Source organism: Schistocerca gregaria, chromosome 2 (genome assembly GCF_023897955.1).
Source record: "Schistocerca gregaria isolate iqSchGreg1 chromosome 2, iqSchGreg1.2, whole genome shotgun sequence".
NCBI classification, from domain to species: Eukaryota; Metazoa; Arthropoda; class Insecta; order Orthoptera; family Acrididae; genus Schistocerca; species Schistocerca gregaria.
In genome coordinates, this window is record NC_064921.1 from 573,256,178 (window position 1) to 573,282,807 (window position 26,630).

Below are 26,630 nucleotides of genomic sequence, written 5' to 3' on the forward strand. Positions count from 1 at the left end.
ACATTCTTCGCTGTTTCACTGAAAGAATTTCATTTGATTTTGTATATTATGTATTATATTTCAGACTAAAATGTATAAAAGGAAATTAATTTGTTACACTCTGTATGTGCAGTTAAAACTATTCTTCTCTTGGAAATGTTTGAAACTGTGAAATATCTGGCATACTTAAAATTTCTGTTATTAATTGCACAACTGATGATAATTATGAAATTTATTTCTGGACTCATTTACAAAGTATTGATGTGTTCTGATGAGGATTCTTCTTTTGTCAAAAAAATTGTAAACTCTTGTGCTTTGTAAACTCTTTGGAAGATTGTGAGTACTGCAGAATATTAGTGGTAGTAGTGGGCTTGCCTCTGATGAAAACACACATGTTTTTTAATTTTGTCTACAAGAATGTATTTTTTTCTTTTCTTTTTGAGATTGTTAAGTCAGTGTTATATAGAAGAATGGGATAAAATAAAAGAAAATCATAACAACAGATAATACTTCATCAGTTATTTAGTCATCTGGAACCCATTAAGTCAAAATTTCAGCATCAAGAATGTACCTCTAGATGAAAGAATTGGAGCCAACAACAAGAAGTGAAAATGTAAATAAGTAAAAAGTTTTTTCTTTTATACCTTACCGCTCCTGAAGGTTTTTAAAATAATGATGTAACTAAGAGAAATTTAATGGTGATGTGTGAGAGGGTAAGATTACATGTGGAGGCATCAGCTGTAATCTGTTGACTGATAATGAAGTTTAGTCTGTTGAAGAAGAAGATGGATTTTGGATTTGTCTCATTTACAGTTTAATTATAAATGAAATTACAATAATTCGACGAAAGAAGACCCAAGAACTACCCTACAAAGTCAGATCAACAGTGACACGATAATATTGACAATGACGAACCAGATAAATTGAAAGAGGACTTTACAACTATGACAAGGGAGAGAAGGGTGAAGGAAAAAGACTGGAGAGGTCTAGGAAAAGGGATACATTTTGTGAAAGTTACTCAGAAAAATCAGTCAGGGGAGACTTACCGTATGGGATGAGAAGGAAAGATTGATTATTGGGGACTGCACTGGATGAGATTTGAAAACCTTAGAGCTTAATGGTGGAAGACAGGGTAATATACAAGACAGAGATTACTCCTAAAACATTGTGCATTAGTTAATAAGAGTGAAAAGCTAAGTGCATTGTACATAACAAAGGTGGGAGGGGCCGGTGAAATGTGCCTGAAGATACCTTAGTCCTTCGCAGTGATTAAGCACATTTTCACTTATCAGGATGTATTAATCATCAAAATTATTGATATTTGAGCAGGCAGAATTCTTGGTAATGTCATGAAAACCTGCTACATATTGACTGCATAACTGTATTTTGCACAGTTGGAAGAGTCTAGATAATTGGTCCTTACTTTTTTAAAGAGGATGATGCCACTGTAACAGTAAACTCTCAATGATTTACTCACATTATCAACATTTTTTACACCAAAACTCAATGCACTGCTGTTTGCTGAGGTATCATTTCAGCAGGGCAGAGTCATTGCTCACACATCTCAGATTTCTGTCCTAGAACTGAGACAGGTGTTTCCCGGATGCTCAATTTCTTCATGTGGTAACATCCCCTGATTAGCATGGTCACTGAACTTTACAACCTGCTTTTTGTCTCTCTGAGGGCATCTTGAGGCTGAGGTGTTGCAACATTGGCTGAAGAGTGGCTGCCTTAGAAAATGCAATACAGGAAGAAACTGATCTTATTCCTTAAGAAACACTTTTTAGGGTGATGCAGATTTTCTGAAGTCACTTTCAACAATACAATGGAATGGGCAATGCCACTTGAGCATCACATTGTTTAAACAATGAAAAATTGCCATCACATAGATATAATTTGTGTTAATACAGTGCTATATTTTGATTTGTCATTATTTATTTGAACTTTAGATTAGGAAGGATCTTTTACCACACCTTGTAGCTTCAGAGGCTCAAAAGTCTATCGGGTGGAAACATTAGAAAATCTAGTACTGGGAAAAGTAAAGAAAGAGCAACCATTTATAGAAGTATGTGTTTCAAATAAGAAAGAGGAAGTATTGATTGGCAAGAAAAGTAAAGTCAGTACCACTTCCAAGTCAATAAACAAGCCTGTCAAAGAAAGAAAGAAAATGGTGAAATGCTTGTCATTAAGGTGATAATAGTAGGGGTTGGAGCACTGGCAGTTTCTCCTATGGCACAACAGTACAATGAAGCCCCATAGAAATATTCACATCTGAGAAAATTTTCAGTACATAACTTATTATGACTCATGGCCCTGCTTCTGTGACAGATAATTACTTTGGTGTGTGTGTGTGTGTGTGTGTCTATGCTACGGCCTACAGCAATCACACCAGTCCATCAAAAATATTAATTTCACAAATAGTCTGTCCTTATTTTTTTCTTATTGATGTCACATGAGGAAGTGTTGTGAAGCAATGCTAGGTGTGAAGAATTCTTGGAAGGCTGGTATAGGATGATTTTGAGGTAGGGTGATGGATCAAGATGGGATCATGGTCTGAACTGTTCAAGGCAGGGTTCAGTGTCAGGTTTGCTGTTGGAAAGGTTTTGGGATTGGGTGGGAAAGTGATATTTCCAATGGATATTACATTTGAAAGAAAGCAGGTCCTTCACCATAGCAGCATGACCAAATGTAGGTTTAGGGTTCAAAGTGAGGCCCTAAGATAATACAGATAAATTCAGGAAGGGAGAGTGCTTTAGATAGGATAGATTGCTACTCACCACACAGGGGATATATTGAGGTGCAGACAGGCAAAATGAAAAGACAGCTACACATTTAAGCTTTTGGACAAAAAATCCTTAATCCAAAATAGAACCAACAAAGAAACACACACACACACACACACACACAGTGACCAGAGACATCAACCTGTGTGTGTGTGTGTGTGTGTGTGAGCGAGTGTGAGTGTGTGTGTCTATTTTTATTTGTTTGGAAGAAGAACTTTTCTGTCCAAAAGCCTGAAGTTTAGTAATCTTTTCATTGTGCCTGTCTTGATCTCAGCACCTCCTCTATGTGGTGAGTAGTATCATATCCATTTCATACTTCTGTAAAAGAGTTCATTATGAAGTCTCATACAGGCACAATGTTAAAGGAAGACTTATTGCTTACAGAGCTCCATCTGAATGTAAATGTGACACACAGCATGGACTGGATGAACAAGTACGAGGACTGTTCAAAAGATTCTGCAACATTCGTAATTTCGCACCAATAGTGTGTTTGACCAAAATGTGGTTGGCATCCCTGCAAATGTCTGTGTTTAATGTGTAACTGCTGGAAGTTTCATTGGTGTATATCTGTTAGTTATTGTCCAGAGTTGTATTGAGTAGATGGTGTGTTGCACAGCTTGTGAATTTTGAGATGGCAGAGTTAGAGGAGCAACACATCTGCATTCAATTTTGCATCAAAATCAAGAACACCTTTATAGAGACATGCCAAATTATGCAGGAAACCTACTATGATGAGTTATGGAAGTTAAAAATGACTCTCATTCAGGATGCTCTTCAATGTCTACCAATGATACTCATGCCAGGAACGTCAACGCAATTGTGCTTGCCAATCAAAGATTGACTGTCAGAGATTGCAGAAGAACATAACGTTTCAGTTGGGTCATGTCCTGAAATCCTGAAACAACATCTTGGAATGCAACATGTTGTTGCCAAGTTCATCCAACAGCCCATGAGTCAAAACCAGAAAGACCTTCACCTCACAATCTGTGAAGAGCTTCTGGATCACACAAATTGGACTGAGATGTTCCTTAGGAGAATTATAACTGATGATAACTGGGGGTCTACAGTTATGGTGCTGAGACCAAGTTTTAGTCTTCACAAAGGGTTGGGAAAGGTTCTCGAAGAACAAAAACAGCTCATCAGGTCAGTTCAAATGTCAAAGCAATGCTGATAATTTCCACTGACTTTGAAGAATTAGTTCATCATGCATTCATGTCACAGAGACTAAATGTTAATCAATGGTACTATCAGCATGTATTGTGATGTCTGTGAGAAAATGTAAGAAGAAAGCAGCCTGAAATATGATGAGAGAATTCACAGCTCTTGCATGACAATAATCATTCATCCCTTTTGGTGCGTGACTATTGCACAAAAAATGAAATCACTGAGATGTCTCATCCTCCATACTCTCCAGACCTGGCCCTTGCACGCTTTTTTTCTTTCCAAAGTTGAAAACTCCATCTAAAGGACGAAAATTTGCAGTGATAGACGAAATAAAAGAAAAAAGTCACAAATGGCGCTTCTCGTGATCGAACAAGAGGTGTACCAAACCTGATTCCAGAAGTGGAAATGGTGCTTGGAGCAGTATATCAATTGTGGAGGAGAGATTTTCAAAGGAGACCATGCAGAATAAGTATAGGTAAGTGTAAAAAATTATGTGTACAATGTTTCGGAATTTTTTGAACAGACCTTGTTTAGACAGAAAATTAGCTAGATGGTGAATTTTGTTAAAATCAAAAAGAGATATGAACAATTATGAAAAGGATAGATTGCTACTCACTATGAAAATGACATGTTGAGTTGCAGACAGGTGCAATGAAAAGATTGTTACACATCAAGCTTTCACCCATGGCCTTCATCAGAAAAGAAACACATTCACATGGGCAAGCATACCTTATACACAAGTGACTGCTATATCAGGCTACTCAGGCCAGAATGAAACTGAGATGCATTGAACAAAAGCAACAATTCATAATGAAGCAGGGAAGGGGGACAGATAGCAGGGTACAGCTGGAGGAAGAGGAAACACTGCTGGCAGGCAGAGCATTCAGGAACTAGAGGTGGAAGACAAGGCTACATGGTGCAGAGTTAGACGGCTTTGGGGGAAGGAGGTAATTGAAAAAAATGGAGCAGAAAGGAGAGGAGCAGACTAGGAGAAAAGATTGGTGAGTGCACTGGCAGACAGCAGTGCACATTGAGGGTAAGGGGACGTGTGTTGGGAAGCGGTGATAAGACAGAGGGGGCAGAAATGTGTACCAGCTCTGCTGCAATCATTGCACAGCATTTTATATTGGTATGACTACCAACCAGCTGTCCACCAGGATGTACGGCCATTGCCAAACTGTGGCCAAGGGTATAGTGGACCACCATGTTCAACAACATTCTGCTGAACATACCATGCTTGATTTCAATGGCTGATTCACAACCCAGGTCATCTGTGTCTTCCTCTCCACTACCATCTAAACTGTGCAGATGAGATTTCTCCTTGCAACACATTCTCTGCTCCCAAAATCATCCCTGTCTCAACCTACAGTAACCTACTGTCTCTATACCTTCCATGCAACAGTTTCCATCAACTCTGTCCTATAACCTCCTCTCAGATCACATACCCTCACCATCGTTGTGCACTGCTCTCTGCCAGTGCACCCATCTTTCCCCTTTTCAGCTCTTCTCCTTTCCGCCCCCCTTTTTTCAGTCCCCCCCACAACCTCTTGATGCTGCACCAGGTGGCCTTGTCTGCTCTAATTGCTGCACACACTGCCAGGCAGCAATGTTTTCTCTTCCCCCACCTGTAACCTGCTACCCTCCCCCATCCCCATATCATAACGAACTGTTTCTCTTGTTCAACCCATTTCAGTTTCTGTCTGGTCTGGGCAGTCCAAGATAGTTGTCATGTGTGTGTGATGTGTACTTGCTTGTGTGACTGCATGCTAGTTTTTTTCTTTTCTGATGAAGGCTTTGGCCAAAAGCTTAATGTGTAACAGTCTTTTCATTGTGGTTGTTTGTAACTCAAAGTGCCATCTTTACATTGAGTAGCAATCTATCCTTTCATAACTGTTAATTTTCCAACTACAACTTTCCATAAAAGCTAAAATAATTACACAGGAATATATGGCCAGCTGATAAGCTCACAAAATAAAAATTAAAAAAAAAAAAAAAGATAGGTAAATCAACCACCTTGCTTCACTTCCAGTTAAAACAGAGGCAGCTGTAACCTATACAGCACCACACATTCACAGGGTGGTGCAGGAAGTGCAGGCAAGATATCAAACAGTTCCATTACAAGCACTCTACACAAGCACGAACTGCTTGGCTGTCACTGCCTGCATACTCTCTGTCAGTACAAAATGGTTCAAATGGGTCTGAGCACTATGAGACTTAATCTGTCAGTACAGTATGATCATTTTCACTTGGCCTGGCTGCATGATTCCCTGGCACAGACATTTCTACATGTCTGTTTCCGTCCCCACCTTACTACTTAAGGGTATGCACCCAAAGTGGAACAGCCTAATGTAGTGAGATGGAACACTGAACTACCTCAATATCACTACATGGCTCTTTGGCTGATACATCTGCTGTTTCACTTCCCTTGACAAACATGTGCATTGGTACCCAGCACAATGACACCTCCTTTGCTAGCCTTTCCAGGTGGAGAATGGCATCCTCCTGGATCTTTACAAGTGTTGTACACACACAAGGAGTCAAAACATGGGAGGAATTAAGCAGTCAAAAAACTGCACATTTATTCCAGTGCCCTTAAGATTGCAAATAATTCTGCACTGAATACAGTAAATTCTTGAACTAACCAGACCTTGAAGACATGATTAGGGAAAACAACAGATCAGCCAGGGGAGCCCCTCTGTTTGAATCCTTCAGTGAATACAACTATACAGTTATGGTGCTCTGGTAATCATTTAAAATGTTGTAAAATACTGTGTTAAAAACAAATGTAGCAGTGCAGTCTCTCTTATACTTCATAAAATTTAAAATTACTCTGGGCCTCCGCAGTAACCAGGGCGGCAGTTGAGCCCAGTCTTAGATTTGGGTTTCTGCTTGTCACACAACAAGTGATTCTAGCTTATGTTTCACATGGATCCCAGACAAGCAACTACATGGTATGGTGGTGAATTTGGAACAGCAGCAATATTGTATGCTTTAAGCAAAATGAGGAGTTCTATTGGATAGTGAGCTCAGAGAGAAGGTATAGGGCTGGTCCTGTAAGCACCCCTGGTCAGCCTGATCCCTCCGTGGCAGACTGTGTCAGTGATTTTCAGGTAATGTCATTTATTTTTAGTGTAAGGCAATACAAAATGAACTACAACTAAGATTCAAGAATTGCATAATTTTACAAAATAAATAGAATTAAACAACTAAATATACAAACAAATATTTAAATTTTCAATCAGTTCAAGGGCTAGCTCCATCACTTCAAAGAAATCTACTAGACTTCCAGGCTAAGCTCATCTGCTACAGCTTGTTACTATGTGTTTGACGGTCTGATGTTTGCTGTCACAGTCACACTGAGAAGATACAGCCTTTCCCAATCGGGAGAACCTTCCGAACAGACAACATTGCCTGTACGAATCCTGTTCATTGTTTTCTTAGCACATCTTGGTAATTCCATGTCGGATGGTTTTGTGTCAGGTCATATGAGTATCTGATATTCATTGTGAGCCACAATTATTCCACATTTCTGGCCAGTTCCTGCACTTGTTGAAATTCACTGCTTCCAGCGATTCTGAAATATGACTGGTGACTGTTTGGATTTTAAGATTATCATTCTAAAATGTAGGCACATGAGAATGGATTGGGCCCTGAGGAACTTTAATTAATTTTTCATGCTTCTAGAGAAGGGAAATCTGTCTTCAAAGATCCAGTGATACAATGTGGCTGAAAGATGGCAACAAGTAAAAAGGAGCAGATCTGATGCAGTCCTCATTGCTACATTTATCTGAACATTGATTTTATCACATGTGAACTATTAAACCACACTGGAGCACAATATTCAGCAGCATAGTACATGAGTACTAAGGAAGAATATTGTAGTGTTGTAGCATCTGCAACCCAAGAAGTACCACTCTGCATTTGTACAATGTTATTGAGTGATCCAGCTTTGCTCCAGTTTTTTCTGTATGTTTCTTGTACAACAATGTTCTGATATTTTGGGAAGTCTTGGTGGTGGTGAAGTGCTTGACCATTAAAGGTGACACGCAGCTTTGCACTGGCCATTCTACCATTCAGAATAAAGCAGCTATTTTCGATCATCATTGTATTTGGTGTTAATCTCCACTTTTTGAAACATTCATACTTAGATCTGCAGAGAGTATATACTCACCAGCTTCAACACTTTTCTATTGGGTGGCCAAAGGTAAGAAGGTCTCACTAATTCAGTCACTTTGCACCTATAATCTAACTGTGATCTCACAAAAGCCTTATATAACTGGAGCAGACATGGCCTGTTCACTCTTTGAGAGCTGTGGCTAGGGCACTTTACAAGAATGAGACCCAGACACCTCACCAAGTATTTAAAACGTAGAATAGTGTACCTCATATCCAAGTCAAGCAAATTAAAAGTATGACAAGAATAATTAAAATTAACATGCACACACTTAGCTGAAGAAAATTTAAAACCTGTCTCTGCAGTCCACTCCTCCAACTTATAGCCTATAAGTTGTAACAGATGAGACACTGTTGTAGGGTTAAAGGAGCAACCAAAACATCCACAAGCAAGGAGCACTGCATGGGACTCCATGCTGTAGATGTCATACTGTTTACAGCAATGACAATGAGGGTAACATTTAAAACACTTCCCAAGAGAACATCATGTCCTGCTGAAAACTTTTTGATGGTACATCACCACATCGGTGTCTAAAAAGCTATTTTGATGAGAAGGACCTATACAGGTGGTTACAAAAATCCCATTGGTGAAGTTGTCCTAGAATATTGTGCCTCTAAGTAGTATCTTATCACCTTTGTTGTTGTTGTTGTCATCAGTCCTGAGACTGGTTTGATGCAGCTCTCCATGCTACTCTATCCTGTGCAAGCTGCTTCATCTCCCAGTACCTACTGCAACCTACATCCTTCTGAATCTGCTTAGTGTACTCATCTCTCGGTCTCCCTCTATGATTTTTACCCTCCACGCTGCCCTCCAATGCTAAATTTGTGATCCCTTGATGCCTCAAAACATGTCCTACCAACCGATCCCTTCTTCTAGTCAAGTTGTGCCACAAACTTCTCTTCTCCCCAATCCTATTCAATACCTCCTCATTAGTTACGTGATCTATCCACCTTATCTTCAGTATTCTTCTGTAGCACCACATTTCGAAAGCTTCTATTCTCTTCTTGTCCAAACTAGTTATCGTCCATGTTTCACTTCCATACATGGCTACACTCCAAACAAATACTTTCAGAAACGACTTCCTGATACATAAATCTATATTCGATGTTAACAAATTTCTCTTCTTGAGAAACGCTTTCCTTGCCATTGCCAGTCTACATTTTATATCCTCTCTACTTCGACCATCATCAGTTATTTTACTTCCTAAATAGCAAAACTCCTTTACTACTTTAAGTGTCTCATTTCCTAATCTAATTCCCTCAGCATCACCCGATTTAATTTGACTACATTCCATTATCCTCGTTTTGCTTTTGTTAATGTTCATCTTATATCCTCCTTTCAAGACACTGTCCATTCCGTTCAACTGCTCTTCCAAGTCCTTTGCCGTCTCTGACAGAATTACAATGTCATCGGCGAACCTCAAAGTTTTTACTTCGTCTCCATGGACTTTAATACCTACTCCAAATTTTTCTTTTGTTTCCTTTACTGCTTGCTCAATATACAGATTGAATAACATCGGGGAGAGGCTACAACCCTGTCTCACTCCTTTCCCCACCACTGCTTCCCTTTCATGCCCCTCGACTTTTATGACTGCCACCTGGTTTCTGTACAAATTGTAAATAGCCTTTCGCTCCCTGTATTTTACCCCTGCCACCTTTAGAATTTGAAAAAGAGTATTCCAGTCAACATTGTCAAAAGCTTTCTCTAAGTCTACAAATGCTAGAAACGTACGTTTGCCTTTTCTTAATCTTTCTTCTAAGATAAGTCGTAAGGTCAGTATTGCCTCACGTGTTCCAACATTTCGACGGAATCCAAACTGATCCTCCCCGAGGTCTGCATCTACCAGTTTTTCCATTCGTCTGTAAAGAATTCGCGTTAGTATTTTGCAGCCGTGGCTTATTAAACTGACAGTTCGGTAATTTTCACAACTGTCAGCACCTGCTTTCTTTGGGATTGGAATTATTATATTCTTCTTGAAGTCTGAGGGTATTTCGCCTGTCTCATACATCTTGCTCACCAGCTGGTAGAGTTTTGTCATGACTGGCTCTCCCAAGGCCGTCAGTAGTTCTAATGGAATGTTGTCTACTCCGGGGGCCTTGTTTCGACTCAGGTCTTTCAGTGCTCTGTCAAACTCTTCACGCAGTATCGTATCTCCCATTTCGTCTTCATCTACATCCTCTTCTATTTCCATAATATTGTCCTCAAGTACATCGCCCTTGTATAAACCTTCTATATACTCCTTCCACCTTTCTGCCTTCCCTTCTTTGCTTAGAACTGGGCTGCCATCTGAGCTCTTGATATTCATACACATGGTTCTCTTCTCTCCAAAGGTCTCTTTAATTTTCCTGTAGGCAGTATCTATCTTACCCCTAGTGAGATAAGCTTCTACATCCTTACATTTGTCCTCTAGCCATCCCTGTTTAGCCACTTTGCACTTCCTGTCGATCGCATTTTTGAGACGTTTGTATTCCCTTTTGCCTGCTTCATTTACTGCATTTTTATATTTTCTCCTTTCATCAATTAAATTCAATATTTCTTCTGTTACCCAAGGATTTCTAGCAGCCCTCGTCTTTGTACCTACTTTATCCTCTGCTGCCTTCACTACTACATCCCTCAGAGCTACCCATTCTTCTTCTACTGTACTTCTTTCCCCTATTCCAGTCAATTGTTCCCTTATGCTCTCTCTGAAACTCTGTACAACCTCTGGTTCTTTCAGTTTACCCAGGTCCCATCTCCTTAATTTCCCACATTTTTGCAGTTTCTTCAGTTTTAATCTACAGGTCATAACCAATAGATTGTGGTCAGAGTCCACATCTGCCCCTGGAAATGTCTTACAACTTAAAACCTGGTTCCTAAATCTCTGTCTTACCATTATATAATCTATCTGATACCTTTTAGTATCTCCAGGGTTCTTCCACGTATACAACCTTCTTTCATGATTCTTAAACCAAGTGTTAGCTATGATTAAGTTGTGCTCCGTGCAAAATTCTACTAGGCGGCTTCCTCTTTCATTTCTTAGCCCCAATCCATATTCACCTACTATGTTTCCTTCTCTCCCTTTTCCTACACTCGAATTCCAGTCACCCATTACTATTAAATTTTCATCTCCCTTCACTATCTGAATAATTTCTTTTATTTCATCGTACATTTCTTCAATTTCTTCATCATCTGCAGAGCTAGTTGGCATATAAACTTGTACTACTGTAGTAGGTGTGGGCTTCGTATCTATCTTGGCCACAATAATGCGTTCACTATGCTGTTTGTAGTAGCTTACCCGCATTCCTATTTTCCTATTCATTATTAAACCTACTCCTGCATTACCCCTATTTGATTTTGTGTTTATAACCCTGTAGTCACCTGACCAGAAGTCTTGTTCCTCCTGCCACCGAACTTCACTAATTCCCACTATATCTAACTTTAACCTATCCATTTCCCTTTTTAAATTTTCTAACCTACCTGCCCGAATAAGGGATCTGACATTCCACGCTCCGATCCGTAGAACGCCAGTTTTCTTTCTCCTGATAACGACATCCTCCTGAGTAGTCCCCGCCCGGAGATCCGAATGGGGGACTATTTTACCTCCGGAATATTTTACCCAAGAGGATGCCATCATCATTTAATCATACAGTAAAGCTGCATGTCCTCGGGAAAAATTACGGCTGTAGTTTCCCCTTGCTTTCAGCCGTTCGCAGTACCAGCACAGCAAGGCCGTTTTGGTTAATGTTGCAAGGCCAGATCAGTCAATCATCCAGACTGTTGCCCCTGCAACTACTGAAAAGGCTGCTGCCCCTCTTCAGGAACCACACGTTTGTCTGGCCTCTCAACAGATACCCCTCCGTTGTGGTTGCACCTACGGTACGGCCATCTGTATCGCTGAGGCACGCAAGCCTCCCCACCAACGGCAAGGTCCATGGTTCATGGGGGGAGGCTTATCACCTTACTGATGTCAAAAAATATCCCTATGCAATGCTATTTAATTAGGAAAGCCTGCTGGATAGCCACCTCCTTTGGGTCACACTGTGGAGAGTGGATACCCTCCAGAATCTGCACTGAGAGTGGCTGAGGAACTGTCTGACCTCTAATATCCAAATCATGTGACAGTTGACAGTATGTTCCGAGGTCTTTCCTACACAACTTTTTAAGTCAATGCTTCTGTTACTACTAAGGCACTTTCAGCAGTTTCCTGGTCTGAGGAGAGATACCAAAGTTGCTTCCCTCTACGAGTTTGGAAATAGTCTTGTCTGCTATATTGAACTGAAACATTGTAGAAGGATTTCCTTTGATACTGTATGCAAGTTTGATTGCATGCTGTACTCTTTTTGGCCATGACCGAATGCAGTATCATGAGCCTCAGACAGTGCTGAATCCAGTTCCCACATGGAGAAGGGGCAGTTGTAGGACTCAGAATTGTTGGATCTGAAGTCCAACTCACCTCTCCCCCTGGTTGCACAGTAGCAGGTGAATCCTGGATCCTGGCTGGCAGTGGCAGTAACCATAGTAAAATGCTCTGGCTAAGTCTGCACAATATATGTGGGCAGAGTTAAAAGGTACTCCTGTTTCAGCACTGTTGCTGTAGATAACCATTTTTACATTTACCAGTAATCATTCCAAAGCTGTCTCATATTTTCATAGAACAAGTGGAGCAGTTGATGCATTGTGCAATGGCTCTCACTACTTGAAAGGCTGCAAGGTGTCTGCTTTTGGTTGTTACCATTTGAACTACCAAAGAGCCACATGTCTGACCCCGATTGTTGAGATGGACCCACCAGTCCATTCGGGTACAGGCTGCCTTCTAAGATGACCTAGGGACTTTGAGATGAATAGGTCAGTGACATGGTGGATGACACTTGTGTTGTGGTCCACCCATTCCTGGATGCTGTGCCAGTGCACAGACACAGATAACTGGCAGAACAGGTTTTAGTTTGCTCTGATGACCATTCATCTTGGCAGTTTCTCTTCAAGGATTTGCTTCATCCATTATATGGATCCAAATGGAAAGTGATCACTGGAATGAAGGTCTTCAGTAACTTCCCACTGAGCAGAATCCGCATGCGGTAAACAAGAGAAAGATATGTCTATGGCTGAGGATAACCCTATAGCAGCTTTGAAATGAGAGAGATTGTCCATGCTGAAGATAGTCACTCAGGGAAACTCTTTCTTCAGTAAGGAGTCTTTGTACCACTTACTAATTTTGTTTCATAAGGCTGGTTTTCCACATACTTGCATTATTTTGTAATAAAAGTAACATTTTTAATACCTCTGTGATTTCTAGATGTATTTCAATTGTCTTCTCCCCTTCCTACAAGTTTTTAGACTTGTGCTTATTCTTTAATTGCACTGGCTGTGATGAGAACTTCTGGTACAAAGTAACTCCAATTGGTTGTACACAACTCCTATGGCATCACAAGGCTCTTTAAAATTTGACCCCTGGGGCAAGTAGAGTGTGAGTCCTAGTATATATTAGGGACTCCCAGTCGAAGAAATGGCCAATAAAATTGTTCTATAACATCTTTGAGGGCCTCAGAATCTGTTGCATCTTGTGGTGGTTGGCACAGAAATCATAAAGTGATCATTTGACCCATGTTTCAACTGCAACTGTTTGCAGGTCATCAGTCATGGGCAGAGCAAGGGAGTGGTGTGTGTTATTTACTAACATGACTACTCATCCCTTGGCCCTTTCCCTAGTCAGGTCATCCTTGTGGTGGACAGTACAGCCCTGTAGCACTAAGAGTTTCAGTTCCTCAGCATCCGTCCTGAGCCCACTGATGCTCCACTGTAGTGTGGGAGCCATTAGATCACTGAGATTTTTCATTCATCCAGTCTCTCTAGAACGCTCAGAGTCTTGTGATGGTTGGAGATTTAGAATGTTACTTTGGGCAGACTTCATATTCCACGGTCTCTAAAGTGGAATCATTAGAAATCTCAGATAGAATGAGATTGGTATGGCCTGATGGTTTATGACCTGTTTTCTTCTTGACTGACACTTCCATTTTGATTTGGTTGGTAGAAGAGACTTAAATAGAACATTTAGACAGTATCAGTGCTGCAGTTTACTGAAGCCTATCTGTTGATATGCTGGAAACTATGTAATGTTGGTGACCATAGCCTTTACTGATTTTTTTCTGTGGAAGGTACAGGTTTTGTAATAACAACACCTTCACAACGTCACTTACAAACACACATATTGTACTATCAACCTAGTCAAAATGGATGGAGGGGGGGGGGGGGGGCGGGGGGGGGGGGAGTTGAATTGCTTTACAGATCTTTTCTGCTTCATGATATGGAATATGCTTTGTTGGTTTTAGACAGGTAGACACTGCAGTTTCTGTACCAGACATGGTGATCTCCAGAGCAATTAACATACTTTGTAGAAGATGAACAAATGTCTCCATCATTTGCGATAAGTGGCTTCTCTCTCTCTCTCTCTCTCTCTCTCTCTCTCTCTCTCTCTCTTACTAGAATGGAGTTCTAAGTTCTGGTATTTGGTTTGGTTGGGTTTGGTATGTAGGACCTCGCATTTAGGAATGTCAATCCTGCCTTGGCATGGTCTAGAAGCGCATATAAGAATAAAGGCAATTTTTTACTGATTTACAATCTGTTCCTTTCATCATAGTTTCCGCATCGGTCATTGCTACTTGAGCCCATTCTTCTTTCATTTCTTCTTTGGGAATATCTATAATGTCCCTACGTGATACAAGACCTTTGCTGTAGTTCATAGTGTTTTCTAGTTCTGTTTCGATAGTGGATTCCCTGAGGCATTTAGCTGCCTGGAGGTTTGTTACATGTTGGGAACTATGTGTCTCAACCAACAGCACAGCATTTATCAACCACTTTATAGATTTTCAGCTGCCAGCAATAACCTCTAAACCCTTTTGCATATGAGAAGGTGAAACATTCTCAAAGCTTTCCTCTTTTCTTTTAACTATTAAAGACACATACTGACTAGCAGCACTTTTTCTGTTACTATAAAATATGTTGAGCTATCTTTTTTTCAGGTCTGACTACGCAAACCCTCTTGTTAGTTTGGGTGTGATACCCACCAGCAGTACACACCCATACCACTAGGAGTTGATCTGGAAAAGTTTGACAGTTTCATCTTGGTACCATGAACAGCTAGGGAAATATGGATCCACCCAGACAGAGTCTTGCCTGCTTGGGTAAGACATATACAGCTGGGATGTGGTAGGTTCCCCAGAAGCTGCCCACTAATGCATTTTCCACTTCGACAAACTTGCATCTCATCACAATGCAGAACACCTTCATACAGAGGTTTGTACCATCCTTGCAATCTCACAGCTAAGCAAGGATCCCTGCTACCTATGATAACACAATGTTCCACTGTTGTACCAGATGGTGGTTGTTGGAAGCATACACAAAAATTACTGTTGCAGAGGTCCAGCGGCACTCACCAGCTCCAGATAACGAAACCTGGGCTCACAAAATCTATAACCAGCCAATGATAACTGAAGTGCTCACCATTTAGAATGACTCAGGGGGCACATGGAGCTCTCCAGTTTCTAGCTTTAGCTTATTTGCAATAGCATCCATAACATAACATACAATCATAAAATGAAATTAAAAAATAAAGAACACTCCATAGCCAAACTGATTGAAATAAAGTCTTTCTTTGGTTTTATGAAGTCTCTTGGCCCTACCAAGAAGAACTCAAGGAAATAATAAAGTTTATACAATAACGGAGCATTATCAAAATGAAAGAAAAACATAATGCTGGATCTAGTTGACTAAAGGAAAGGGATTTATGTGCCATATGCAGATTTCTCTAGAATTTTTCTGCAGAAAAACTCCACGAGAGTACAAACTCCCTTTAAACAGCACTTTGCTTTTTCTTTTCAATTTGTGAATGGATTTTTATTTTTCATGCAAAAATGGGCACTTTCACACTATCTACTTTTCATTTCTAAATATTTTTCTCTAATTAACCTTTCTGTAAAACTGCTAGGGTGAATTTTGAGATTCCATTTAGTGTTCTGGGACAAGGGCCAATTGTGCTTTCAGAATTTTGTAACATATTCAATTTGCTGTTGTACATACCACTGTTTCATTGTTTGTGGAGAAATAAAAGTACATCAAAGGTAAAAAATATTTGACTTTATTTATGACTTACAACAACAGAACTTGATATACATGTGAAATTATGTGCCATACTCTGTTTATAGCTATTCAATTTTATAAACATCTTTCCTTATTCATTTACTTATAATATTTACACATTTTATTATTTTCATAAATTTTGCACATCTAAACTCTGAAATTACCATTGCTGAATTGACACAGAGGCAGTGAATTGCAGTATATTTATGGAGTGTTGTTAAAACAGTGTCTGAATTATTAGCTACGACATAATGTAGAGATACAGATTATGTAGTCTACCAGCATCTGATTTGCTTTGAGAGTAACTACACTTTAAACCAAACATGCATACAACATTTGGAGAATGAGCCTGAGCTATGTGGTGAGCTGTGAAAGATAGCTGGAGAATATGGAAGTGGCAGAGCAAGTGTGTCATTCTACAGCATCTGTGTAATTACCAGTAGCATCCTGAGTGTGCAATGAGAATATCTTCCCAAAGCACTATGTATTATTCGTCATTTTCTCATCATTTAAGGTATCGGACTTACAGAATTTAGATCACACACTGAGCAATTTCTGCATGGCACACTTTGTAGGATCTAAGTGTTTGAGTAAACTCACAAACATTGTGATGATTATAATTCTGTTAAAAAGTTTACTGTGGCTGATGCCTATAAGTAACAAAATGAGCCATCAGACCAATGTGGTGACAGTTTTACATGGTTCCGTGATCAATGGGCCAATGAAGAACTTATAAGAGTATGCATCCACAGGTTATTATTCAGTCTGTATTGAAGCTGTGAACATGTATCTGTAGAGCAACAAGGTCTCAGGGAAAATTTTCCAGTCTATGATTTTGTTTTCTCGTGCTTAATTGTCTGTCATGAGTACTGTTTGAAACAGCAGCTAATCAACTAACATTAAACAGACAGAAAGAACAATAATTTAACTGACAATCAGTTACTGAGTATATTAGAAGGTATTTATTATGAGTTTAGATGTAATGACTCAAAAATGCCAAAACTTGATAGAGTAATGGTAGTGAGAAAGTAGAACTCCCAAATATGTTTTGAATTTGCAGAATCATAAAATACAAAAATTATGGAGCTGAAATTATTGATGGTCAAGAATCTGCACTGACAGAAGTATACAAACCTAGTGAGACTGGGGATGTGACAAAAAGAATTATCTGTTTAGATAAAAGGACATTTCCATATTCATCCTATAAGAAATATGCCAATGGATCTCTTTATGCTACTACATAGATATAACATACTTCAGTTTGTAAATGATGAAATGAATGAAAATGCTGTAAAGCTATTTCTGAGTGCACAACTGAAGGATGGGCCTAGGACATGAAGTGCAAACCTGTAAGCAGAGAAGAAATACTTGTCTTTCATTATACTCACATAGGGGTGACATAAAACCCATCCCATTTTAAGTCTACTGGAAGGAAAATGCATTGTTTGTTAAAAGATTAATAGTGTTGAGTGTGATCAGAGACAGATGCATATAACCCTCTTATACTCACTACATATTTCTAAAGATCTGCAGCCAGGACATCTGAAACCAGGTGACAGATTCTAAAAAGTATGATCTATTTTTAATTATTTCAGTAAAAGAATGTGTCAAATGCATTACTCAGGATGATACCTATCCTTAAATGACTCAATGAAATGAATGAGAAAAGTATGTTCTTTCTGATCTCGTATTCTCATTACTGTGTTGTTGGATTGCACAGATACGTCACTCATTTAACTTTTTGAGATCATAAAGTCATAAAGATAGTAAAAGCTGCTGTTAGATGATATGAAAGATGTTTACCACAGGAAGCAGCAATGAGAGCCTCTTCACATTATTATTCAGTATCACACTTTAAATTGGGAACAAACACAGTGAGATTCAATATAGAGCTATTGAACTCAACCTCTTACAATCCTAATTTACTTACATGTCACATCCTTATATTTTGGTAACTGTAGAATGGCACTAAGAGGACAACATTCCATGGAAATGCAGTGTATGAGTGGTTCACAACAAATATACTGGCAGCAGGACAGACTTGCTTATTGAACAAGATCTGAAGAAGTTGCCTAGCAATGTTGAAAAAAATTATGCACAAAATATACATATATTTTAAAATTTTATCAATAAGAGTAAACTTATAAAATGAATGCTCATAGAACACCCTAATCATTCAATAATCTTTCTTTCACTATTCTTCACTTTTGTGCTTATACCTATAAAGAAGAGTAATGTATGTACAGGACATAAGAGATAGGTATTTAGTTAACTGACAATGATTTACATACATTTATAACTAAAATAAACAGGGATGTATAGGCACTCTCAATATAGAATGGATATTTAACAGCATTGCCTTCTTTAAATTTTTGTTGTGTCAAGAAAAAGCAAGAGACCATAATAAAATTTTTATATCAGGACATAATTTAATAACATGTACTGACCAATGAGAAACAATGTTACATTATATATTACGATATCCAAAAGTGATGGCTGATCTGGAAGCAAAAGTATTTAGGAAATATCTTGTTTGAACATGAACATGTGATGTTTGTATTTTTATCAGACTTCACAAGATGACATCTTTGAACATAAGCTTAGAATGTAATATCAATGTCAGAATAGAATGACACATAAATTTACAGAACATACAGATCTCACAGTACATTTCAAAATGTGAACAGGAACAATAGCATTACTAAGAAAATAATTTTGAACTGAACTAAGAAATAAGCAAAAATTATATTTAAAAAAGGGCAAATACCAGAGATAAAAAGACTGGCGCAAAAGGCATAGTAGCCAGAATGGTCAGGAGTGACAATAAGACAATTAATCACAGGATATTTTTTTTAAAAAAATAATAACTAATCTGTGTGTTGTTCCACATGAGAGAACAAAAGGAAGACCTTGTGAAATCAAAGGCAGCTAGGATATCAACAAAACTGATGTAAAGGCAAAATTAACATGACATGATTGATTAGCCCAAAGATATACATAACACAAAACTCTTAAGGCTTTCATGGACACTTGTAGACAAATTGCCAGTTGGCTTCTGTCTAGGGTTCTTCAGTTGATGTTTGTTTGTTGGTTTTTCTGATGGTTCAACAGCATGAGTGGCTAGCATGGTCAAAGATTCACTCTCTACCTCTAGCAATAGAGGGTGAAATTTTGAGAATGCCAGCCACTCGTACTCATGAAATGTCAGAAAAATTATCAAACAAATGTTGGCCAAAGAACATGAAGCCATTAGGCAATTTGACAGCATTTGTGATAGATCAGGAAATCGAGAGAGAGAGAGAGAGAGAGAGAGAGAGAGAGAGAGAGAGAGAGAGAGAGAGAGAGAGAGAGTGAGATGCTTGTACTATTTGGTGAGTCGTGAGTTGTCTCTTTTACTCCTAAATTATTTACATTCTGCCAGAACTTTTCCTTGCAATAGTAGAAAAAGTTATGAATTTCTTGTGATTTTTATGGTCTTCAATCACAAAATGCGTGTTGTAAATTGTAACATTCTGCTAACACTTCTATCAAATAAAAGTAAAATTAGAGCATGCTTTTATACATTATGGCACCTCATAATATCAAACATGTTGCAATAAATCAGAAGACAATTAAGCTAAAATAAAAAATAATCTGCAAGATTTTGCTAGTGTTTTTTCCATAGTTTTAGTGAAAGTAATTTTTTACCATTTTCTTAAAAATCTAATACACCACAATATTCAGATAATTCAGCTTAATTCACCACCTTCTTTAAAAATTGTTTAGGATGGAAAGTATTAAGTATTCAAAGATGAAGTCAGTAGCAACAAATGTTTAGCAGGCACTCCAGCAATAACAATGCTAGCATTCTGGGTCAAAAGAAGGAAGTGCAGCACTTCATATATTTTATTTAAAGTTGCAGAAAGTGACGGAATGACATATTGCAATAAGATCTTGTTGGGTTTATTGGCACAAAAACCTTCATTTGCACAACAGAAATACATCAGAAATCACATGACTGACACTTTTTCTAAATAAAGCACTCATGGACTATATCTATGGAGTTATCACAATAACATTTAGCCTGGCAAACTACGAGGCATAGTTAAACATTACAATGAAAGTAGCCCTACTCAGCAAAATGAAGCTGTAAAAAACAGTAACATGAGAAGAAAATAAGATCAAAGACATGACCAAAAAATATTCCATAAGGCAAAGGCTAGTTGTGTCAATAAACTGAAAATTGAACACTGTAACATCTTCCTAAGTAAATAACAGTAATCAAGAATTTATTAGTCGCAATTCAATATTTGTGAAGGGATAAAAAGTAAAACATTAAAGATGTTATACAACAAATGTTGAAGCAATTGAAAATAATTACTAACTAAATCTATATTTATAGGGCAATACAATAAGTCACAATGAGCAGAAAACAGGAAAAAACTAAATAAAACAAAAATAACTGAAATGAACTGCAGGATCTCTTAGATGATGATCATTTTGGCTTTAGGAAAGGTAAAGGCATCACAGAAGCAGTTCTGATGTGATGCTTTATTCTGGAAGCAAAACTCAAGAAAAATCAAGGCACATTCATCAATTTGTCAACCTGTAAAAAGTATCTGACAGTATAAAATGGTGCAATATATTCAAAATTCTGGGGAAAATAGGAGTAAGCTGTAGGGAAAGACAGATAATATACATCATGTACAAGAACCAAGAGGGAATAATAAGACTGGAAGACCAAGAACGAAGTGCTCAGATAAAAATAGTGTAAGGTAGGGGTGTAGTCTTTCACCCATACGGTTCAATCTATACATTGAAGCAGCAATGAGGAAAATAAAAGAAAGGTTCCAGAGTGGGATAAAACCTTAAGGCGAAAGGATATCAGTGATATGATTCACTGATTACACTGTTATCCTCAGTGAAAGTGAAGAAATACAGGATGCATTGAATGGAATGAATGAGTAATCTAATGAGTACAGAATATGGACTGGGAGTAATCAAAGAAAGACAAAAGTAATGAGAAGTATAAGAAATGAGAACAGCAAGAAATTTAATATCAGAACTGGGCATCATGAAGTAGACTAAGTTATGGAATTCTGCTACCTTGGAAGCAAAATAACCCATGATGGATAAAGCAAGGAAGACATAAAAAGTGACTAGCACAGGCAAAGAGAGCATTCCTGGCCAAAAGGCCTTTACTCATATCAAACCTAGGCCTTAATTTGAGGAAGAAATCTATGAAAATGTACATTTTTGAGTACATCATCATATGGTAGTGAGTTATGGAGTGCGGGAAAATAGGAACAGACAAGAATCAAAGCATTTGAGATGTGGCGCTACAGAAGAAGGTTGAAAATTAGATGGACTGGTAAGGTAAGGGATGAGGAGATTCTCCTCAGTAAAGAAAGAAACACTAATAAGATGTAGTGAAGGACGATAGGGCACATGTTCCTCAAGGCGTCCGGAAATAACTTCCATGACACAAACGAGAACTATAGACAGTAAAATTTGTATAGGAAGACAGAGATTGGAATACATCCAACAAATAACTGAGGATGTAGGGTACAAGTGCTACTCTGAGATGAAGAGGTTGGCACAGGAGAGGAATTCATGGCGGGCTTCAACAACAAACCAGTCAAAGACTGATTTGCAGCGTGAGGGGAGGGGGAGGGGGGGAGGGGAGCTAATGGATCATATAGGAGAAACGTTTTCAGCAGTTGATTCCTTAAAATTAAAAGAAAACAACCACACACACACACACACACACACACACACACACACACACACACACACACAGAGAGAGAGAGAGAGAGAGAGAGAGAGAGAGAGAGAGAGATCTGGAGAACACATCATGGGCAGGAATATTGAAAACCTCATCCCAAAACTGGTGGAATTTTATTGTAGTTTATATATGAGAGAACAATTTATATTGTTACTCTGATAAAATAAGAACTGCAATGGTCTCTTGTTTATGAATATACCAGGCCTTCATAACACATGAAGAAGTGTAGATATGACTGAAAATGTTCAAGTCAGAATTCTGAAAGATAAACAATAGCAACTGGTGCTGTGAGAAACAAATTAATTAAAATAGTTTCACATGGCAAAATATATCAGGATTTCATAACATGTGACACAGCATAAACACTCAAAAAGTCCACTAAACTGCATAGTCAGATAATAAAATTTGGATGTCTGTTTCCTGAGCCCTGGACATTTACCAATGAAATTGTAGGTCTTTATAGCACCTCTCTGAGACAACCATTTGATAGAGGTTTTGAAGATCAAGTTATGCAAGACAATTCCCACAATAATTGCATAGTATTTTATAAAATGTGGCTACCTAAGATGATGCAACACCACATAAATGAATTGTGCTGGACATTAAGACATGTGACAATGACATACTGAAACAGCCCTAATATGCAACATACAATAAAGAACATTTCCTTCCTACAATAGTTACATGTTAGAAATAAAGTCCAAATTTTCTGCTCTCAGATGTAACAGCAATAATAACTGAAAGAAATGCATGCTTTAGCAAAAATACTGATAATTCAATGCTGATTTCTGCAGAAAATAAAATACAAAACAGTAGGAGAAGAATGATATTATGAAAAATATAGTTGCCACTCACCATATAACAGAGATGCTGAGTCACGGACAGGTAAAAAAAGACTGTCAGAAAGTGAGCTTTCAGTCAACAAGGCCTTCGTCAAAAACAGACAACATACACACACATACTCATACAAACACAACACATACACACATGACCAGAGTCACTGGCAACTGAAGCTGAAGTCTGGCTCCTGATGCCAGGGACTGTGGTCATGTGTGTGTGAATTGCATTTGTTTGTACATATGTATGTATGTATGTGAGTGTGTGTTGTCTATTTTCGACAAAGGCTTTGTTGGCCTAAAGCTCACTTTCCAACAGTCTTTTTGTTGTGCCTGTCTGTGACTCAGCATCTCCATTATATGGTACGTAGCAACTACCTTCTTCATAATATTGTTACATTCTATCCTCGATTTTCCATTGTAAGAGAAGAATGAGAAATTTAAACCTTCACATACTGAGGACATCACAGAGTACAGCAACATCCATGAAATTTTTGTTATGATCACGCTTATAAATGAATTATCACTCAAAACTGACATTACAATAATCAGTATCACAAAAAACGATTATATTAAAGTCATTCCAATGAGCACTAGGAAAAAGTCCATTTTCTGAAGAAACATCTATATTGCACTGTTACAGGATATAGCAATATTAAACTACTTTTCTTTTCTTCATAAAATATTTACAATTTTCAAATGTTAACTGTAACAAGTATGAGCATTGTTCCACAGCCTTGTATTGCCATATGTCAAAATAGTTAAATACGTTAACTTATGGCAGGACTTAACTTGTATTGTCTAAGTTATTTAACAGATTGAGAGAAAGCTCACATTTTATGACTTTCTAGTTTTCATTTACTGTAATTACAATAAAAATTCTTGCTTGCTAAATTAAATTTGAAAGTTACAAATTATGAAACTTCATAAGCCTTTTACATATGTGCAAATACATTACTTCTAGTTACTTAATAACAGTTTTCATTGAAAATATCAATAATGATCCAGGACACTGTAAATTGGTGACAAGGAACAAAGACTGTTCTTAACAACTACAGCTAAAAGAGATAACAATCACTATTATGGCTATTATTCAACAAGTATGCTTCACGAGATGTAAAAATTCTCATGTCAGATTGAACAATCCAAAATTTGGTGTACATATATATATAAATATCAATTCCATGCTCAGTCTAAAGAGAAAGTTCTGTAAAAATACAGAATATTGGAACAATTATTAATCTTGTGTTTGCAACACACTATGTACTACAATGTGTCACTAAAAAGTCTACAGTTAATTCCATATCATTTCCTCTTCTGCGATAGGTACATAAATCTTCAAAAAGTAAAATGTAACTTATTACCTACATTGTTTTCATTAAATGTGAGAACATTGCCATAGGAATATCATTCTTATACTACTGATTCATTTTTAAAGCAAAATTCTGACTTGTCAGAATATTCCTTAACTATTATTGGCACGTAGCAATTGTTGAGCACTAGTAACTGAGGGATCGAGAAATAACTTTTATGTACAGTATTTCTTGTTACTTAGTAATAAAATTCTCCTCATTTACACAATATGGAAACAACTGGAAAATAAATAAAATGTATAGTATCCTTCACATACAATGATACCATTAAAGGGCTATACCTGCTACTTAGGATTTTCTGAATGAGCAACATCTTACTTCTGGAACATAATTCCACAGGCAGCTATAATTCTTACCTTTAGACCCAACTGCATGCAAAAGCAGACTAACTTATGTAACAACTATTACAATTAGAGAAGCAATAGCTGATCATTAGTGGCATTTTTCTGAGCTGTGCGTCCAACAAGGCTTTCTCTTTTCTATGAAGCTGCGAACTCCTTCTTGGCCATCAGACATCGCTAAGTTATTTACCATTATTTCCTCACCCATTCTGAAATTAATATTGAAAAATTTTTGAAGGAATACCAGCTACATAAACTGAAGTTGATTTAAAACAAGTTTGAAATTTTGCTTATTTTTTGATACCTCCATAATAGGGTAAGATAAAAGTACTCTAGCACAAATGTGGAGCAGACATTATTCCACAATAAACCACATTTTGCTGATTCATGCAGTTTATAAAAGACTAATGTCAGTTTAAAACCAGTTTTGTGCAGCTAAAATAAGAAATAAATAAAACTTGAAAAAATAAAATTGGTGTGCCGCCTACCCCATTCCCCCTCCCCTCCCCTCCACACACACACACACACACACACACACACACACTAGAGAACCAAGTTCATAACTGGCACACTGTTGCCATTCTAAGGGAGTAATGCTGAATAAGGTGATTGAGATGATGACTTCCTGAGAGTAAAGCATCCATAATTTTTAATCATCACTAGACACCATCAGTGAATAGTATATATGAATATTATTAGCAATGCAATAAAACAGTTAATTCAAATTCCTTCTTTACTGGTAACTAAAACTGATTGTGTCACTATGATTCCAAATCAAACACAGTAATTTCTAAGTCAGCATGTGAAATTCTTTGGATGTCTCTAACTGCTGGTAAATATCCATATATTTCATTCTCACGCCATCACAGTGGAAGGAGATTGAAACCATATAAGAAAAGATTTAGAAAAATATAATGCAACAAATGGCAGAAAGGATACAATTATTCTGGAAAAAACTACAATGCATATTTTGAAAACCTATTAATTGCGGAAATAAATTACTTCATTGGTGATATTATGAAGTATTTTAAAAGCATGTACTTAGCACAACAGAAAATCCAATATGAAATACCAATAATATGGAAAGTATAGATTGCTACTCACCACAGACAAGAAGCACTGAGTCACAGACAGATGGCCTCCAGCATCCTGAAGAGCGGCCTCATGAGTGTGAATTTTGTGTGTGTGTGTGTGTGTGTGTGTGTGTGTGTGTCTGTGTGTGCTGGTGGGTGGGTGGTGTTTTTCTATTTCAGAAGAAGGACTTTGTCAGGAAGTTTTAATATGTTAGCAGTCTTTTTCACTGTGCCTGTCTGTGACTGAATGCCTCCTCTGTGTGGTGACTAGTAAGCCATCCTTCCTAGATTGTTATTACTTAGTACACTACTTTAAGATGGTAAAGGCACAAATTTGGCATGCTAATAATATGAAAAACGTCTTGAGGCACAACAGTTGCAAAGCAAAGCACAGAACTTCAGATCGGCAGTTTCGATTCAAGGATGGTTGTATACCAAAAGAAATATACTGAAGTTCTTTGGTGAGTCTCACAGAAGAATCCTATTGCTGATGTCCTTCAAAAGGCTTAAGAAATGATTGTGTCATATAAAGCCTTTTCAGAAGCACAAAAAAGTGACATCTTGACAGTTATAATGACATTTGGATTGTAATATCCCATAGTGAAATGAAAGCCAAAACAACAGGTTCTGTTTTCAAACATTATTCATATAGAACTGACAAATAGCACTGCCACTGTTAAATAACCAAATAGCTGTACATATGAGTATCAAACCAGAAAGTGACACTGGAAAATAGCAGAAATTGTTAAAGCAAAACAACTCACTTGAGATTCCTCTCAAATTCTATAGATTTTTATAACTGAATTAACTACACATAACCTGAAATTAGAAAAAAATCCCTTTAGCCTAAAACTATTTCCAATGACTGTGAGACTGTGCAAACCACATACCTGAATATTTCACAGCACTATCTATTATAGCAGAATTTTGGAACAAATTTAGTGCTGAAAAATAATGGTCTATATGGAAAAAATGGCCTTCTCCATCAGTTCCAAACGAAATTTGAAAGCTTTAATTTCATTTATACCAAT

At 37.8% G+C, this 26,630-nt stretch overlaps 1 protein-coding gene across 1 annotated transcript in view; it reads right to left on the bottom strand.

The window, feature by feature from the left end:
- Window positions 1–16,194: 16,194 nt before the first annotated feature.
- The window catches only part of LOC126333133 (enoyl-CoA hydratase domain-containing protein 3, mitochondrial), a 131,670-nt gene continuing 121,234 nt past the window's right edge, over window positions 16,195–26,630 (bottom strand). Inside the window, exon 7 of the mRNA XM_049996715.1 lies at window positions 16,195–24,735. Coding sequence (XP_049852672.1) covers window positions 24,618–24,735 — 118 coding nt within the window. The 3' untranslated portion in view covers window positions 16,195–24,617. The remainder of the gene's footprint in view (window positions 24,736–26,630) is intronic.